Raw genomic sequence first — 20,977 nt, 5'->3', positions numbered from 1 at the left:
TTATAAAGTTATTTAGATGTTCTATCTAGTGATATATACACAGGCTTTATAAAGTTATTTAGATGTTCTATCAAGTGATATATACATAGGCTTTATAAAGTTATTTAGATGTTCTATCTAGTGATATATACACAGGCTTTATAAAGTTATTTAGATGTTCTATCAAGTGATATATACATAGGCTTTATAAAGTTATTTAGATGTTCTATCTAGTGATATATACACAGGCTTTATAAAGTTATTTAGATGTTCTATCAAGTGATATATACACAGGCTTTATAAAGTTATTTAGATGTTCTATCAAGTGATATATACATAGGCTTTATAAAGTTATTTAGATGTTCTATCAAGTGATATATACACAGGCTTTATAAAGTTATTTAGATGTTCTATCTAGTGATATATACATAGGCTTTATAAAGTTATTTAGATGTTCTATCAAGTGATATATACACAGGCTTTATAAAGTTATTTAGATGTTCTATCAAGTGATATATACATAGGCTTTATAAAGTTATTTAGATGTTCTATCAAGTGATATATACACAGGCTTTATAAAGTTATTTAGATGTTCTATCAAGTGATATATACACAGGCTTTATAAAGTTATTTAGATGTTCTATCAAGTGATATATACACAGGCTTTATAAAGTTATTTAGATGTTCTATCAAGTGATATATACACAGGCTTTATAAAGTTATTTAGATGTTCTATCAAGTGATATATACACAGGCTTTATAAAGTTATTTAGATGTTCTATCAAGTGATATATACACAGGCTTTATAAAGTTATTTAGATGTTCTATCAAGTGATATATACACAGGCTTTATAAAGTTATTTAGATGTTCTATCAAGTGATATATACATAGGCTTTATAAAGTTATTTAGATGTTCTATCAAGTGATATATACACAGGCTTTATAAAGTTATTTAGATGTTCTATCAAGTGATATATACACAGGCTTTATAAAGTTATTTAGATGTTCTATCAAGTGATATATACACAGGCTTTATAAAGTTATTTAGATGTTCTATCAAGTGATATATACATAGGCTTTATAAAGTTATTTAGATGTTCTATCAAGTGATATATACACAGGCTTTATAAAGTTATTTAGATGTTCTATCAAGTGATATATACACAGGCTTTATAAAGTTATTTAGATGTTCTATCAAGTGATATATACACAGGCTTTATAAAGTTATTTAGATGTTCTATCAAGTGATATATACACAGGCTTTATAAAGTTATTTAGATGTTCTATCAAGTGATATATACATAGGCTTTATAAAGTTATTTAGATGTTCTATCAAGTGATATATACACAGGCTTTATAAAGTTATTTAGATGTTCTATCAAGTGATATATACACAGGCTTTATAAAGTTATTTAGATGTTCTATCAAGTGATATATACACAGGCTTTATAAAGTTATTTAGATGTTCTATCAAGTGATATATACATAGGCTTTATAAAGTTATTTAGATGTTCTATCAAGTGATATATACACAGGCTTTATAAAGTTATTTAGATGTTCTATCTAGTGATATATACATAGGCTTTATAAAGTTATTTAGATGTTCTATCTAGTGATATATACATAGGCTTTATAAAGTTATTTAGATGTTCTATCAAGTGATATATACACAGGCTTTATAAAGTTATTTAGATGTTCTATCAAGTGATATATACATAGGCTTTATAAAGTTATTTAGATGTTCTATCAAGTGATATATACACAGGCTTTATAAAGTTATTTAGATGTTCTATCTAGTGATATATACATAGGCTTTATAAAGTTATTTAGATGTTCTATCAAGTGATATATACACAGGCTTTATAAAGTTATTTAGATGTTCTATCAAGTGATATATACACAGGCTTTATAAAGTTATTTAGATCTATCTTCGTGCTCCAACGTCGTTGTTATCACTACCAGACTCAGTTGGCCGGGACAATATCTTGCTCGCTCAACACCCCGGGTTTTTTGGATGAGGCGGCTCTATTTATAGCTCACATTCGTGTTTGCCTGCTGAATGAGGCCAATCGGTGGGCAGCGTAGAAGCAATACAAAGAAACTGGTACACACACACACGTGTACATAGAGCACCGTGCTTATCGATCTGGAGATTATAGTTTCATCAATTAGTCCAGTTTGTATCCAAGTAATAGTTATTGCTGTTTGACCATGATTCCGGATGTATTGTTGAAAGTCGGACAAACGAGTCTGATGTGTTTCCCTACAGAAGTCTCTTACATGACTCAGTTTGAGATCTGGGCCTAAACATTGCTTTTTAAACATGGCCTTATGATGGCATTATCGACACATTTGAAGTCACTATTAAATGAGATAAGAATAAAAGGTTTTAAAACTTGGTGAAAAAATAGAAGGGACAAAGATATTTTGAAGTTGAATTTTTTTCCACTTTCACATGACATCATTATCATCATCTCTTCTCTCTTTCCACTTTCACATGACATCATTATCATCATCTCTTTCGACTTTCACATGACATCATTATCACCATCTCTTTCCACTTTCACATGACATCATTATCACCATCTCTTTCCACTTTCACATGACATCATTATCACCATCTCTTTCGACTTTCACATGACATCATTATCATCATCTCTTCTCTCTTTCCAATTTCACATGACATCATTATGATAATCTCTTCTCTCTTTCCACTTTCACATGACATCATTATCATCATCTCTTCTCTCTTTCCACTTTCACATGACATCATTATCATCATCTCTTCTCTCTTTCCACTTTCACATGACATCATTATCATCATCTCTTCTCTCTTTCCACTTTCACATGACATCATTATCACCATATCTTCTCTCTTTCCACTTTCACATGACATCATTGTCATCATCTCTTCTCTCTTTCCACTTTCACATGACATCATTATCACCATCTCTTCTCTCTTTCCACTTTCACATGACATCATTATCACCATCTCTTCTCTCTTTCCACTTTCACATGACATCATTATCATCATCTCTTCTCTCTTTCCACTTTCACATGACATCATTATCACCATCTCTCCTCTTTCCACTTTCACATGACATTATTATCATCATCTCTTTCGACTTTCACATGACATCATTATCATCATCTCTTCTCTCTTTCCACTTTCACATGACATCATTATCACCATATCTTCTCTCTTTCCACTTTCACATGACATCATTGTCATCATCTCTTCTCTCTTTCCACTTTCACATGACATCATTATCATCATCTCTTCTCTCTTTCCACTTTCACATGACATCATTATCACCATCTCTTCTCTCTTTCCACTTTCACATGACATCATTATCATCATCTCTTCTCTCTTTCCACTTTCACATGACATCATTATCACCATCTCTTCTCTCTTTCCACTTTCACATGACATCATTATCATCATCTCTTCTCTCTTTCCACTTTCACATGACATCATTATCACATCTCTTTCGACTTTCACATGACATCATTATCACCATCTCTTCTCTCTCTCCAACCCACACTGAACAAATGTACTGAGATATTGAATTGTCCCCCCTGCTCTTCTCTATCTCATTTTTTTCAAGGTTTTTCCAGAGTTAAATATTTGAAACAAGTTATTGTCAGACTAGTTGCTGTAACGTATGTTGAAGTCTACGTTATACAATTAGTTGTTGTTGTCAGGCTAGTTGCTGTAATGTATGTTGAAGTCTACGTTGTACAATTAGTTGTTGTTGTCAGACTAGTTGCTGTAACGTATGTTGAAGTCTACGTTATACAATTAGTTGTTGTTGTCAGGCTAGTTGCTGTAACGTATGTTGACGTCTACGTTATACAATTAGTTGTTGTTGTCAGACTAGTTGCTGTAACGTATGTTGAAGTCTACGTTATACAATTAGTTGTTGTTGTCAGGCTAGTTGCTGTAATGTATGTTGAAGTCTACGTTATACAATTAGTTGTTGTTGTCAGGCTAGTTGCTGTAACGTATGTTGACGTCTACGTTATACAATTAGTTGTTGTTGTCAGACTAGTTGCTGTAACGTATGTTGAAGTCTACGTTATACAATTAGTTGTTGTTGTCAGGCTAGTTGCTGTAATGTATGTTGAAGTCTACGTTATACAATTAGTTGTTGTTGTCAGGCTAGTTGCTGTAACGTATGTTGACGTCTACGTTATACAATTAGTTGTTGTTGTCAGACTAGTTGCTGTAACGTATGTTGAAGTCTACGTTATACAATTAGTTGTTGTTGTCAGGCTAGTTGCTGTAACTTATGTCCAAGTCTACGTTATACAGTTAGTTGTTGTTGTCAGACTAGTTGCTGTAACTTATGTCCAAGTCTACGTTATACAATTAGTTGTTGTTGTCCGACTAGTTGCTGTAACTTATGTCCAAGTCTACGTTATACAGTTAGTTGTTGTTGTCAGACTAGTTGCTGTAACTTATGTCCAAGTCTACGTTATACAATTAGTTGTTGTCCGACTAGTTGCTGTAACTTATGTCCAAGTCTACGTTATACAGTTAGTTGTTGTTGTCAGACTAGTTGCTGTAACTTATGTCCAAGTCTACGTTATACAATTAGTTGTTGTCCGACTAGTTGCTGTAACTTATGTCCAAGTCTACGTTATACAGTTAGTTGTTGTTGTCAGACTAGTTGCTGTAACTTATGTCCAAGTCTACGTTATACAATTAATTGTTGTTGTCCGACTAGTTGCTGTAACTTATGTCCAAGTCTACGTTATACAGTTAGTTGTTGTTGTCCGACTAGTTGCTGTAACTTATGTCCAAGTCTACGTTATACAGTTAGTTGTTGTTGTCCGACTAGTTGCTGTAACTTATGTCCAAGTCTACGTTATACAATTAGTTGTTGTTGTCCGACTAGTTGCTGAATATGTTGTTTCATGATTCGAATGTAATTGTTTATTTGGGTTATCCCCTAGCATGTTGACTCAGAGGTTTTCCTGGGGATATATTAAGATTTGATCGATGAGAAGCAGCGAGACAGAGAACTTTGTTTGATGACACATTTTGGTGTTGCTACTTACGTGTACTTTGTGACTTCCTCAATCTTGATGGCTTTGTACACATGTACACAATAGATTGGAGTAGACTTACTGACTTAGCCTTTCTTATTGACAGACATTGTAACGTGTCATCTTGGGATGTTCTTGCCTTTCATAAGCAGGATCATTTTTTTATGTTGATGGTCATCTAATGTTGATGGTCATCTTATAATAATGGTCTTCTTTTTGACATTGTTGGTCATCGTCATTGATATAATTTTAGGCTATAACTACAACCATCAATATGGAACGCTGTTGCTTCTTGGGACTAGTGTGTTATGATAGTTTGTAACTGGTGGCGAATGGCGATACATTTGGTTCAACAGTATAACAAGGTAAAAAAAAAAAAAAGCTTACAAGAATGCTGGCCAATTAAAAACCGGTTGTATCTTTTTCAAGGATTAAAACTTGACTGCGTTTTAAAAAAGGATCATTGCCAAAAGTGCTCGCAGTAGGTTGGCTTCTGGAGTTCACTATCTTCTCGCTACCTGGATACACCGGACGTGTGCTCGTGAATAGAAAACTAGTTTTTGTCTTTGAATGTTTTGTGTATTTCCAAAACCCAACAGATTCACTATGCAACGTGAGTACTTAGATGTTAACCTGTCCTACTATATTTAGAACAAGAAATGGAATGATCTGTAATATAGGTCATGGCGTGTGTGTATGCGCGAACTCGTTGAGGAGACTTTCTCGAACATCTGGCACCAATATACACAAACTTGTGGGTAGCCATGATTTCCTGCCAGTAGATGGCTGTGTAGAGAGACACCTAGCTGCTCGACAAGTTACGATACATAGGTACACTGCATCACCATGGCTAATTTGTAAGCCATGGGGGTGCAGTAGCAAGATACATGATGATATGTTCACATTGACCTGATGTGATTAGCACTGTGTATTGGACATGAGAGACGGTTCTGACAAGAGAGTATGTACAAACCATTAACACTTGACCTTTCACCCATGTCTTTATGATGCTACCTTACTGAATCGAATTTTTTTGTTTTGTTTGAGTCAATTTATATTGTTCAAAGATATACATTCCATTCTAACTTAAAAACAAATAGGTATTTGTTTCCTGTCTAGAGGGCACGCCAGGCAAGTAGAGCAGTAGCACACATTGGCTGGTTTCATCCAACTACAGAGGATTTCCAACATGTCTTTGCTGCCAGTTTACGTACGATCTTCTGGCTATTGATTCATTGCCAGTTTGTTCACACACAGAAACAAACATTTAGGGTGAAGGTCAACGGTATTTGGTAAACATAATATCAATACGTCTGTCTGCTTAGAACCACGTCTCTCTTGTCAATACGTTTATAGACATTAAAGAATGTTTGTCTTGTCAGTATGACTGTAGACGTGGAAATTGGTCTCTATCCCTCTTGTCAATTTGACTAGACCTGGAAATAGACCTGTCTGTCTTGTTAATATGACTGTAGACGTGGAAATAGTCCTATGTCTGTGTCTGTCTTGTTAATATGACTGTAGATGTGGAAAGTGGAAATTGGTCTCTATCTCTCTTGTCAATATGACTGTAATAATAATAATAATAATCTTTATTATCCGTAAGGAAATTTGTCTTACAATTTGTGCATTACACCAAACAAAAAACATTATAACTATAAGAAACCAAAGTGTACATTCACACCAGACTCACTCATAATTTACATGTGACAAAGTTTATACCAGATTGTTCTTATTTAATGATTTGATTGCCAGGGGAACAAAAGAGTGTTTGTGTCTGTTTGTCTTTGCTATCGGTGTCTTGTATCTCTTTTGTGATGGTAAAATCACAAAATCCTGACACAAAGGGTGATTCTTTATTTCGAGGATCTTGTTAGCTTTTTTATAGATGTTTGTCTCAAACAACTGCCCAAATGGGGTTTGTTTTTTGCCAATGATTTTGCCAGCAGCATTTAGGATTCTATTAAGTTTATTTTTATTTTTAATGCTCAGATTGCCATACCAGGCAGTGATATTGAAACTTAAAATATTCCAGATGTGAGCGTGATAAAACATAGCCAAGGCCTTTTCGCTAACATTAAACGAGGACAGTTTTCTTAGTAGTCGTAATCTTTGCTGCCCTTTTTTGCTGTAGACGTGGAAATGTGTCTCTATCTCTCTTGTCAATATGACTGTAGACGTGGAAATGTGTCTCTATCTCTCTTGTCAATATGACTGTAGACGTGGAAATTGGTCTCTATCCCTCTTGTCAATTTGACTAGACCTGGAAATAGACCTATGTCTGTCTTGTTAATATGACTGTAGACGTGGAAATAGTCCTATGTCTGTGTCTGTCTTGTTAATATGACTGTAGATGTGGAAAGTGGAAATTGGTCTCTATCTCTCTTGTCAATATGACTGTAGACGTGGAAATCGGTCTCTATCTTGTCAATATGGCTGTAGACATGGAAATTGGTCTCTATCTTGTCAATATGACTGTAGACGTGGAAATGTGTCTCTATCTCTCTTGTCAATATGACTGTAGACGTGGAAATTGGTCTCTATCTCTCTTGTCAATATGACTGTAGACGTGGAAATGTGTCTCTATCTTGTCAATATGACTGTAGACGTGGAAATTGGTCTCTATCTCTCTTGTCAATATGGCTGTAGACGTGGAAATTGGTCTCTATCTCTCTTGTCAATATGACTGTAGACGTGGAAATTGGTCTCTATCTCTCTTGTCAATATGACTGTAGACGTGGAAATTGGTCTCTATCTCTCTTGTCAATATGACTGTAGACGTGGAAATTGGTCTCTATCTCTCTTGTCAATATGACTGTAGACGTGGAAATTGGTCTCTATCTCTCTTGTCAATATGACTGTAGACGTGGAAATTGGTCTCTATCTCTCTTGTCAATATGGCTGTAGACGTGGAAATTGGTCTCTATCTCTCTTGTCAATATGACTGTAGACGTGGAAATTGGTCTCTATCTCTCTTGTCAATATGACTGTAGACGTGGAAATTGGTCTCTATCTCTCTTGTCAATATGACTGTAGACGTGGAAATTGGTCTCTATCTCTCTTGTCAATATGACTGTAGACGTGGAAATTGGTCTCTATCTCTCTTGTCAATATGACTGTAGACGTGGAAATTGGTCTCTATCTCTCTTGTCAATATGACTGTAGACGTGGAAATTGGTCTCTATCTCTCTTGTCAATATGGCTGTAGACGTGGAAATTGGTCTCTATCTCTCTTGTCAATATGACTGTAGACGTGGAAATTGGTCTCTATCTCTCTTGTCAATATGACTGTAGACGTGGAAATTGGTCTCTATCTCTCTTGTCAATATGACTGTAGACGTGGAAATTGGTCTCTATCTCTCTTGTCAATATGACTGTAGACGTGGAAATTGGTCTCTATCTCTCTTGTCAATATGACTGTAGACGTGGAAATTGGTCTCTATCTCTCTTGTCAATATGACTGTAGACGTGGAAATTGGTCTCTATCTCTCTTGTCAATATGACTGTAGACGTGGAAATTGGTCTCTATCTCTCTTGTCAATATGACTGTAGACGTGGAAATTGGTCTCTATCTCTCTTGTCAATATGACTGTAGACGTGGAAATTGGTCTCTATCTCTCTTGTCAATATGACTGTAGACGTGGAAATTGGTCTCTATCTCTCTTGTCAATATGACTGTAGACGTGGAAATTGGTCTCTATCTCTCTTGTCAATATGACTGTAGACGTGGAAATTGGTCTCTATCTCTCTTGTCAATATGACTGTAGACGTGGAAATTGGTCTCTATCTCTCTTGTCAATATGACTGTAGACGTGGAAATTGGTCTCTATCTCTCTTGTCAATATGACTGTAGACGTGGAAATTGGTCTCTATCTCTCTTGTCAATATGACTGTAGACGTGGAAATTGGTCTCTATCTCTCTTGTCAATATGACTGTAGACATGGAACTAGGCCTCTGCCTCTCTTGTCAATATGACTGTAGACATGGAACTAGGCCTCTGCCTCTCTTGACATAAGGCTGTGCAAGCGGCACAACAGTTTGGATGCCATGTGACTACATGGTATTTTATTATGTTTTGAAATGTCGCCCTGTAAACATGAACCAAGATGTTCTTTTGAAGCTGTTCAGTTTGTATAACAACAAGAAACAAAACATACAAAATAATATTTTTTTCAACACAAAGCTTATACGAAGTGTAATTGTGTCAGTTAGTTTAGATCAGTCATGCTATTAGAATAGATTTAGACCAACAACAATAAATCTGTGCGATCGGACATATATTATTAATTGTTTTTATTTAGCGCTATTTCATACTTTTAGCTTTCTCAGTACGCTACGAGCCTATCACTTATCTCGGCCAGTTGGGCAAATGGAGGGGGGGGGGGAGGAAGAAAGGGCTATCTGGTTGGATTTTTACCGTAATTGATTTTAAAAACATAAAAAAGGGGGAGGAGGAACCATCTGAAATCGAACTTGTGGCTCACGCTTCCTCGGGTCGACGTGCTAACCATTCTGCTAGTGAGGTACTTATGACTAGAGAAGATTGTATAGTAATATATTGTTTCATTTAAGAGTGGCAGACTATAAAGGGGATTTACTCGGATTAAACAACCATTTCAGTCAAGTACAATTTCTTTCCCTTGTACGAGATACAAAAAAATAATTAATCACCAAAAGTTAATTAACTAATTGGATACTTTTTAAAATTGATTCTTGTGTTATCAGGTCAAAGAAATAATTGTGCAAAATTTCAGCTTGATCCGAGATTGGATGTCGGAAAAACAATGTGTCCAAACGTTTTGACCAGACAGACAGTGGAGTTGATAGAAGCTTGGTAACAAATAGCCGCTGTGTGATTTTCTTGCCTGAGTTTCAAGATGGTCTTCCCATGAAAGCTTGTTGTCAACAATGACACCCATATATCTGTATCTGTATAGTGTTTATCTGCAGTTCATGTATTGATTGTTTGTTCTTTGGAAATCTATTAGGAGTTCTTTAGTTTTGATGACATTCAGTGCTACAAAGTTGTCAGTGCACCAGTTTCTTAAGTCTTTTATTGAACTTGACTGAACTAAAGAGTGTACAAACAATAACGGAGAAAGTGCAGTTGATCATTAGACGTGTCTGTAGTGCAGTTGATCATTAGATCTGGCTGTAGGGCAGTTGATCATTAGATCTGGCTGTAGGGCAGTTGATCATTAGATCTGGCTGTAGGGCAGTTGATCATTAGATCTGGCTGTAGGGCAGTTGATCATTAGATCTGGCTGTAGGGCAGTTGATCATTAGATCTGGCTGTAGGGCAGTTGATCATTAGATCTGGCTGTAGGGCAGTTGATCATTAGATCTGGCTGTAGGGCAGTTGATCATTAGATCTGGCTGTAGGGCAGTTGATCATTAGATCTTTCTGTAGGGCAGTTGATCATTAGATCTGGCTGTAGGGCAGTTGATCATTAGACGTTTTTTGTCCTAATACCCCCCCCCCCCCCCATTTTCGTATATTTTCTTTAAAAAAAAATCCGCCAGCGCCCTCCCCCCTCTAAGAAAACTACGTATAAAGAAGGGTGAGAAGGTTTATTTGGTCATTCATTGATTCATTTTCAAGCTGTCGATCGTTCATTTTATAACAATGATACCAAAAAATGAGCCTACTCATTAAGTTTGTTAGCCACTATAAAAATGATACACAAAATGAGCCTACTCATTCAGTTTGTTAGCCACTGAATGCAGTTGAACCATGTATTTTAATAAAACAAAAAACTAAAAATAATTTCATTTTCGACCACAGTTTTGGAATTTTACAGGAATATTGAATTGCAGCCATATCTCTGTTATGCCTTTAAAATAGATTTAATATCTCAAAGATAAAATGAATGTTAATTTGTTTCCTGCAGTTGATGGTTGGTTGTATTCATTTGCCTTAGGTGCCTACCTTGTAAAACAAATCTTTTTTTTTTTTTTTTTTTTTTTAGCCTTCTTTAAGTCATTGCCAACCCATGAATCTTCTTGTTTCTCACACACACAAATAAATAAATCCAAAATTGTCTTAAAGAGCTTAACAAAACGAGCGGAATTTCAGTTTAAAATAAGAGTTCAACATGTTGATCATCATTTCTTTCACAAAACTGTTGAAAGATGAGCTTATTTTCGGCATGGGTTCGTATTTTATTTATAATTTTTATAATTAGATTCAAGTAGGAATGAAATTGCGGGCTAAAAGTTTTACAAGATGTTGCCTGTGTATCACAACTCACAAGGTGAATGGTGGATAGATCTGGATTTTCTTTATACTATATTACTTATAAAGCCTTTGTAGCGTCCGACCACTGATGGTTCCTCCTTATATGTCGCAATTAGCGACATCACTAGTCAATTTGGAAAGAATATTTTCATCGCTAAGCACAGATATGTTTTTAACTATTTTAGTTTTAGTCAATTTTTAAACAACAATCATAAGACTTAAAGTTTTGTTTTAAATTGCGATTTTCTAAGTGGCCACTAAAAAATATTCTGCTTTGTCATTTGTTTTTAATCTTGTGTGAGTAGTTGAAAATTGTTCATGAACATTCTTAAATTACTATTGCTATATGTTCCAGAAGCCTACTTCATAACCTCATTTGAAAATGTTTTCATTCTATTGAAAAGCGAATAATTTGACAGCACAAGGACACACATTTGTACACATTTGGTCATTTATGTAATACATATATCTAACAGTACGTGCTCAAAACTTGACTGAACAAGGACACACATTTGTACACATTTGGTCATATATGTAATACATATATCTAACAGTACGTGCTCAAAACTTGACTGAATAAGGACACACATTTGTACACATTTGGTCATTTATGTAATACATATATCTAACAGTACGTGCTCAAAACTTGACAGAACAAAACGTTACACTTCTGTAGACACACATTCAAGTCACAATACATAACATATAACTTCTGTAGACACTCATTCAAGTCACAATACATAACATATAACTTCTGTAGACACTCATTCAAGTCACAATACATAACATATAACTTCTGTAGACACTCATTCAAGTCACAATACATAACATATAACTTCTGTAGACACTCATTTAAGTCACAATACATAACATATAACTTCTGTAGACACTCATTCAAGTCACAATACATAACATATAACTTCTGTAGACACTCATTCAAGTCACAATACATAACATATAACTTCTGTAGACACTCATTTAAGTCACAATACATAACATATAACTTCTGTAGACACTCATTCAAGTCACAATACATAACATATAACTTCTGTAGACACTCATTCAAGTCACAATACATAACATATAACTTCTGTAGACACTCATTCAAGTCACAATACATAACATATAACTTCTGTAGACACTCATTCAAGTCACAATACATAACATATAACTTCTGTAGACACTCATTCAAGTCACAATACATAACATATAAATTCTGTAGACTTATAATCCACAAAAATATGTCCCAATTAAAGACATTTACATTTAGCGCATACATGTCCCAACTTAATGTACACTACACATCCACTAGTACAAGTCTTCTCTATACACTTCCATCTCTTCAGTCTGTGTCTCTTGTCTAATGTGTGGTCAAAACTTGAAAGATGTCTGGCTCAAGGTCTTAGAGACTCGTCCAGACGTTACACTGGCGCTGCTTGGATTATCGATCGGTTTTGCCAGCTCGAGCGACTCCCTCTACTTGAAGGTCTGCAGTCAGCAGTACAGGGCCAGTTGGACCATGTTTCTTGACCATTTACAGCAGGAATATTCAGAGCCATACAAATCGTTGAAAACTTGATGGGTTGCATTGAGCTGTTGTGCATGGTGGTTACATGTGCTTCCATGTTCGTGTTGATGTGTAGTTAGTAGCCAGATGGTCGGTTGTGTTTCAGCTGTGTAACTCCGTCTCAAGAACATGGAATATTTCATTCATATCAAAAAGCCTTGCAACTGCGCGGTAAGTAGAAGGGACTGATTTGAAAGATTTGTACACGCCGATAACGGACTGCCAGATACGCGTGTCCTTGAATGTGTCCTACCTGTGCTTAGTGTCTCACTTTGTCTTCGATGGCAGTTGTAGTGATGTGCCTTGGACACTTGAGACAAACTAGATTGGATTGGTGACTTGGCAATGATTGGGAGAAAGAAGCGCTCGTATGTGTGTGAGCACGTGTCTTGTAGTGCGCGTGTGTGATGTGACGAGAGCGGTACTATGACCGGGATACCACTTAGAGCAACAAGAAGTCGTAGAACACACACAAACACATTCCTAGTCGATCGAATGGAAAGAAATGTTGGAGTATGTGTTTAGAACATGGCGCGCGTGTGTGGTGCTATGTTGTTTTTCAAAGGTAGATCTAGTTGACATTTTGAGAAGTACTTTCTTGACTTTTGTGTTCTTGACGATACATCTAGATCTTTAGCATCAGATCGTTGACAAAAAGGAAGGGGGATCTGTTATTGTCATTGTGGTCAATTGACAATTCATTGTAGTCATCTATTTAATGAAAGTTTTTTAATAAAAATGCGAATGTATTTGATTTCTAAGTTAAAGTGGTGCAGCATTTTACTTGGATTTTTTAACCCAGCTGTGACCTAGATCTAGAAATCCTCACGCAGATGTGTGTCAGGGTCGATTTTAAGTTATCTTTGAGTTTTTCTTGGATGTTATTATTTCTGTTGTTTAATACATAATTGGGGATTCATCAGTTCAGTGAAGTTCTATGTTGAACACACATCTTCTAGTTTACTGTCAACCTACTGACGTTTTCTTCAATGTCAGATATTATGTGCATTCACACAAAGGTAGTTCTGATTAATTGATTGAGACATTAAAGTAGCGCCTACTAAAGTCTAGATCTAGATGATTTGTTATCTAGTGCGATATTAAAGTACTAACTTGATATTTAGTGAGATAGAAAAATACTAACTTGTTATTTGATGAGTTATAAAAGTAATGTACTAACTATTCATTACACAGCACTAACAGATTCTTCATAAGATATGAAAAGGGCTTTTTATATTTTTTGAGAGGCACAATTTGTTATAGCTTTTATTTCACGAGAAAGAATTTCTTACAGTTAAATAAGTTGATTGTTTTACATGGCATTCCTATCGTCTATACTATTTTTTTTCAGTCAATGTATTGGGTCATTGGGTCATAATTGTATGTGCGTGTAGTATGTGAATGTGTGTGTGTATTGTGTGTGTGTGTATATTGGGTCATAATTGTATGTGTGTGTATTATGTGAGTGTGTGTGTGATTGACTTTTCTAAACAAAACAGATTTTTGTAATACTAATGTTAAATGTTTGTATAATTTTGTGTCTTTTCTCTGGTGTAGATTAGACATTGCTAATCCTAAGAAGAAAGTGTTCTGCTGGGCCAATCTCTGTTGAGTTCTGGTAAAGCTGTACATTCCTAGAATCTGAGCAGCCCTACTGTGAACGTTTCTGATGGACTAACTGTTGCTACCTGTTGGTAGTGTGACCTAGTTTATAGGTCACATTCTTGCCTTGGTACTTTGAGATCTTGTTATCAGAGTGACCAGAAGCTGTGTACAGCTGCTTGTGTTCCTTGGCTGTCTGCCATATCCATTGGATGTTTAGCTTTGAAAAGTGAAAATAAAAATTAAACTCTATGACTTCAAAATAAATACATATTAATTTATAAGCAGATCAACACAAAATGAAAAGTCATTGGACATTTTCTGTTCTACTTGATAACAGTTTCATTTAGAACAAGAACATGAAATCACTTTGATCAGATCATTCTAACCTAATTACCTCCCTTCTTTTCTTTCACTTCTTCTATTCTATTCCCCTTTGCTTCAACATCAACTCAAATGTGGAGCTCTAATCAACAATGAACAGTCCTGGCTGTCATCAAATTGTTTTTCATTCTGCCACACATGCAGAATGCTCTTGTCTAGAAGAAATGTAATCACGGGTATGTGTGGAATACTATAACTGTGTGTGTGTGGGGACATAGTGTTATAAGGCACATTTTTCTTGACATTGTATCATACAGTTATATGTTATATGTGACAGGCTAGGGTTTAGGCTTGAACATTTTCTTCTCTATTCACTCTTTGTACATCTCTTTCTGAATCACACCATGTCTCCCTGCAATACTCTCTGTACATCTCTTCCTAAATCACACCATGTCTCCCTGCAATACTCTCTGTACATCTCTTTCTGAATCACACCATGTCTCCCTGCAATACTCTCTGTACATCTCTTCCTGAATCACACCATGTCTCCCTGCAATACTCTCTGTACATCTCTTCCTGAATCACACCATGTCTCCCTGCAATACTCTCTGTACATCTCTTTCTGAATCACACCATGTCTCCCTGCAATACTCTCTGTACATCTCTTCCTGAATCACACCATGTCTCCCTGCAATACTCTCTGTACATCTCTTCCTGAATCACACCATGTCTCCCTGCAATACTCTCTGTACATCTCTTCCTGAATCACACCATGTCTCCCTGCAATACTCTCTGTACATCTCTTCCTGAATCACACCATGTCTCCCTGCAATACTCTCTGTACATCTCTTTCTGAATCACACCATGTCTCCCTGCAATACTCTCTGTACATCTCTTCCTGAATCACACCATGTCTCCCTGCAATACTCTCTGTACATCTCTTCCTGAATCACACCATGTCTCCCTGCAATACTCTCTGTACATCTCTTCCTGAATCACACCATGTCTCCCTGCAATACTCTCTGTACATCTCTTCCTGAATCACACCATGTCTCCCTGCAATACTCTCTGTACATCTCTTTCTGAATCACACCATGTCTCCCTGCAATACTCTCTGTACATCTCTTCCTGAATCACACCATGTCTCCCTGCAATACTCTCTGTACATCTCTTCCTGAATCACACCATGTCTCCCTGCAATACTCTCTGTACATCTCTTCCTGCAATACTCTCTGTACATCTCTTCCTGAATCACACCATGTCTCCCTGCAATACTCTCTGTACATCTCTTCCTGCAATACTCTCTGTACATCTCTTCCTGAATCACACCATGTCTCCCTGCAATACTCTCTGTACATCTCTTCCTGCAATACTCTCTGTACATCTTTCCCTGCAATACTCTCTTTACATCTCTTCCTGAATCACTTTATGTACATCTTTCCCTGCAAAACTCTCTGTACATCTCTCCCTGCAATACTCTCTTTACATCTCTTCCTGAATCACTTTATGTACATCTCTACCTGCAATATTCTCTGTACATCTCTTCCTGAATCACTTTATGTACATCTCTCTCTGATTTACTCTCTGTACATGTCTACCTGCAATACTTCTCTGTACATCTCTTCCTGAATCACTTTATGTACATCTCTACCTGCAATATTCTCTGTACATCTCTACCTGCAATACTCATTGTACATCTCTTCCTGAATCACTTTATGTACATCTCTACCTGCAATATTCTCTGTACATCTCTTCCTGAATCCCTTTATGTACATCTCGCTCTGATTTACTCTCTGTACATGTCTACCTGCAATATTCTCTGTACATCTCTTCCTGAATCCCTTTATGTACATCTCTACCTGATTTACTCTCTGTACATCTCTACCTGCAATACTTCTTTGTACATCTCTACCTGCAATACTTCTCTGTACATCTCTTCCTGAATCCCTTTATGTACATCTCTACCTGATTTACTCTCTGTACATCTCTACCTGCAATACTTCTCTGTACATCTCTTCCTGAATTACTTACTGAGCTTAGTCTTTTAGATATTTTTGCTTACATTACACTAGGCTTCCATTTCTCTCCTTTACACTACACTAGGCTTCCATTTCTCTCTTTTACATTACACAAGGCTTCCATTTCTCTCCTTTACATTACACAAGGCTTCCATTTCTCTCCTTTACATTACACTAGGATTCCATTTCTCTCCTTTACATTACACTAGGCTTCCATTTCTCTCCTTTACATTACACTAAGCTTTTGAAATGATTTTCACTTGATTTATTTTCTTGCACCCAGTCTGTGGGGAATTTTAAAAATGATGTGTCTGATTGAGGCAAACCTTAAAACCAGAACATACAGCAACATGTTATTTGCCTAACCAGCTTCCTTGTTATTTTGTACATCTTCCTTTGTACAATGTCATCTCTAGGGACGGAAACATTCTCAGAGCCCTTTACCATGATGGAGGTGGCTTTCGCGATCAAAAAGGCGAGACTACACAAGGCAGTGGGGCCAGATGGCATCAGCGCTGAGATGCTAAAAAATCTTGGAACGATTGGCCTCCTAAAACTTCACGGCTTACTAAATCGGACATGGACTCAAGGGGACTTCCCTAAGGCATGGAGATTGGCTACCATTGTTCCTATTCTAAAAAAGGGCAAGAATGCAAACAGCCCTGAGAGTTACAGACCAATTTCCCTCACATCGTGTGTGGGGAAGGTTGCGGAGAGAATCATTAACCGACGGCTTACGTGGTACCTAGAGTCCCACAATTTAATTTGTCAGGAGCAGGGTGGTTTCAGACAACGGCGTAGTGCAATGGACCAGGTTACAGTCTTTATGCAAGAAGTGGCAGATGGTTTTCAGAGAGGCGGAAGGGAGAAGAAGGGTGAGTCGACACTCGCGGTCTTTCTCGATCTAAAACAGGTGTACGATAGAGTCTGGAGACAAGGCTTGTTGCTTAAGTTGATGGACCTTGGGGTAAACTCCAATATGTACCGATGGATCAAAAGCTTCCTAACGAACAGGTTAGTTCAAACACATTATGGCGAGCAACTGTCGAATAAGAAGGTACTCGAGCAGGGGTTGCCTCAGGGCTCATCACTTTCATGCACACTTTTTCTGGTATTCATCAACGATTTGACCAAATGCCTGGGGTGTCGCTCATTACTTTTTGCGGACGATCTGCTGATCTGGAAAACTGGGAGATCCGCAGCCGCTCTAGCTGCGGAGATCCAACGTGACCTAGTCACGATTTCCTGCTACACACGATTGTGGAATATGGAGGTTAATTGTGCGAAAACAGTCTGGACCCTTTTCACCCTTGGCAAAGATATCTATAAAGAAAAGATTTCTCTCTCAATCAATGGTACCGAATTAAAAATGGAAGCCAAGCCGAAATACCTGGGAGTCACCCTGGACCCAAAAATGGGTTTGTCCGACCATGTGAGAACAGTGCGAGAGCAAGCGTCAGAGAGCCTTAAGGTAGTCAAGCGGTTAGCCACGACCAAGTGGGGGGCCAAAGCGAACGTGTTACGGGCCCTCTACATTGGAGCGGTAAGGTCGAGGATGGAGTACTCGTCTCTTGCACAGGTCTATGCCTCACAAACGTCTCTAGCGGGGCTGGACTCAGTGGAGAACCAAGCAATTAGACTCATTTGTGGTGCATTTCGTACGACGCCAACTGTGGCATGTGAAGTCATGACAAATCTCCCACCACTGAGATTACGAAGGGAGCGAGCCGTTATGATCGCTTATGAAAAATTCAAACGGCTAGAAGAAGGCTGCCCAGTCAGGAGTCTGGTCGACAATTGGCAGGGCGGAAATCGGCTGAAACGGAACTCTTTCATGCACTCGGTGCGGGAATGTCCAAAGAAGTCGATTTACCCCAGAACAGAGCAGCTCTCGCTCTGCATGGGGCTTCTTCTCCGGCGAATGCTCCTGGAGTCCCGGAGGTGAGGAAATCGCTGATTGACCCAGAAGTTAACAAGAAATGCACAAAAACTGTCCTACGAAACACTGCCAGGAAAACTGTCGCCCAGTACCCAGCTGACTCCATTAAAGTGTACACAGATGGTTCCACGAGAGAGAACCTCGGACAAAAAACCTCTGGGTATGGTGTGGTAGTTCGATTCCCTGGCTCGACCGAGAACGATGAGATTCTAGGTGCGTGTTCTGGCAGGAGCAATTACGTAGCTGAAATGGTTGCAATTCAAAATGCAGTAGAGTACATTGAAGAACGACTTAACGAGAAAACAGCACAACCCAGTCCTATTGTGTCGAGCCTACAAGCCATTGAAAACCCTGAAGATACGCTCCCGGAACCACTGGCAAAAACACTGGCGTGCGTGGGACGCCTCCAAGAAAAACACAAAATTGGGACGACATTCCAATACGTACCTGGACACGTGGATGTGGAGGGTAATGTGAAGGCTGACTTATTAGCCAAGCTCGGCACAAAACCGGACCCTGTGGACGAGCCACAGACTTTTGAGCAGGCGCGTGCGATAGTGGACGAATGGGCAAGAGAAAAATGGTGCAAAAGCTGGGAGACTGGTAATACGGGAAGGGAAGTCTGGCAAAACTTAAAAGGGCCCTCAAAATCGGACGAATGGTGGCAGCTAAATAGGGAAGAACAGGTGACAATCGCTAGGTACCGAACGGGACACTGTCCAATCGGTGCCTATTTTGCTAAATTTAAACCAAACTTCGACTCACGCTGCAGGCATTGTCAGAACGACGTCGAAACAGTTAACCACATCCTTTACGAGTGCGCAACACTACACCCTAAACAAGGCCATTTGAGTGAAACAAAAGCTGGTTTGCATGAGGAGCTGGCTCTGTACGGAGACAGAGAAGCTTTGAGAAGAACTGCCGCTTTCCTTGTCCGTGTTATCAGAGAATAGAGTTCTCAACACGGTGATCTAGTGCGATGAGACTTACACGGTTGGCTTCCAGACACTGATAAAGTCTATTGCAACCACATTGAGGCTGTAAGCTTTCATCAAGCCCTGGCTATAATACAAAAAACAGAAATGGAAAAGTGGTTTGAGTGCTGGGACAAGTCCCAAAAAGCCCGTGGAGTCTGGGAGCGCATGAGGCGCCCTGACCGCCCTTCCCCGTGGTGGAGGCTGTCCAGGCCTGAGCAAGCTATTATAGCACAGTGCAGGACAGGCCACTGTCCTGTTGGCTCATATTTCTCACGGCTGTGGCCAAATTTTGATTCACGGTGCCCCCGCTGCGGGGAAGAAGAGGAAACCGTGCCTCATATCCTGTTTGACTGCCCCAGACTTGCTGATCTCCGTCTCGACAGGTCTGGGAAACCCAAAATTCTCAACCTGTATGGCGACATTCATGCACTACGCAAGACAGCAGGGTTTCTGTCCAGGGCTTTAGCAAGAGAGGATTTGAGCCTCTCAAGCCCTCACTCTAATGGAGTTTGATGATGATGATGACTGTCCTGTTGGCTCATATTTCTCGCGGCTATGGCCAAATTTTGATTCACGGTGCCCCCGCTGCGGGGAAGAAGAGGAAACCGTGCCTCATATTCTGTATGACTGCCCCAGACTTGCTGATCTCCGTCTTGACAGGTCTGGGAAACCCAAAATTATTGACCTGTATGGCGACATTTATGCACTACGCAAGACAGCAGGGTTTCTGTCCAGGGCTTTTGCAAGAGAGGATTTGAGCCTCTCATGCCCTCACTCTAATGGAGTTTGATGATGATGATGATGATGATGATGATGATTGCAACCACATTTGTATGAAACCTAGAGAGACATCTTTCTTATCATTGTCTCCAAGATCACGATGTGGGCACATTTCAACTAGAATTATAGTTCTTTCATTTTGACTTTTTGTTTTGTGTTTAATTGTGATATATGAACTAATTTGGTAACAGTTTATTTATGTAGCTATTATTGATACTGGGTACCTGTGTATCTCATTAAAGTTAAGTACAGGGAAGATGAGGTTAGAGAATAATTAATCATTGGAATGCCTTGTGGAAGTTCATGAATGTAGTTTTGTAGAGCATGCTGTTATGTTAGAGAGCACAAACATTTTGATGGGTTGGTCAAAGAAATAGTATCAAAAGAATCAAGAAATTCTTGAAACTGATCTATAATGTGAGAGGTATATTTAGAAGTTGTTCAGTCCTTCCAGGTTTCATATAGTCCTTTTCTTGGCACTGCTCATTAAAATGGAATA

General features: G+C 38.1%; 1 protein-coding gene across 11 annotated transcripts in view; it reads left to right on the top strand.

Annotated features, from left to right (window-relative positions):
* The window catches only part of LOC106060612 (uncharacterized), a 48,799-nt gene that overhangs the window by 13,479 nt on the left and 14,343 nt on the right, over window positions 1-20,977 (top strand). The window contains exon 1 of one of the 11 annotated variants that reach the window (XM_056039148.1): window positions 4,750-5,645. The exons of 6 other annotated variants lie outside the window; for them this stretch is intronic. Coding sequence is in view for 4 of the 5 variants with exons in the window: in XM_056039122.1 (XP_055895097.1) it covers window positions 13,344-13,403 (60 nt within the window). In the remaining variant the exon portion in view is untranslated. 4 more of the 11 variants (XM_013218563.2, XM_013218562.2, XM_056039122.1 and 1 more) reach the window with 4 other exon arrangements.

This window comes from Biomphalaria glabrata, chromosome 1 (assembly GCF_947242115.1).
Source record: "Biomphalaria glabrata chromosome 1, xgBioGlab47.1, whole genome shotgun sequence".
NCBI lineage: Eukaryota > Metazoa > Mollusca > Gastropoda > Planorbidae > Biomphalaria > Biomphalaria glabrata.
This window is presented reverse-complemented; position numbering and strand designations above follow the sequence as displayed.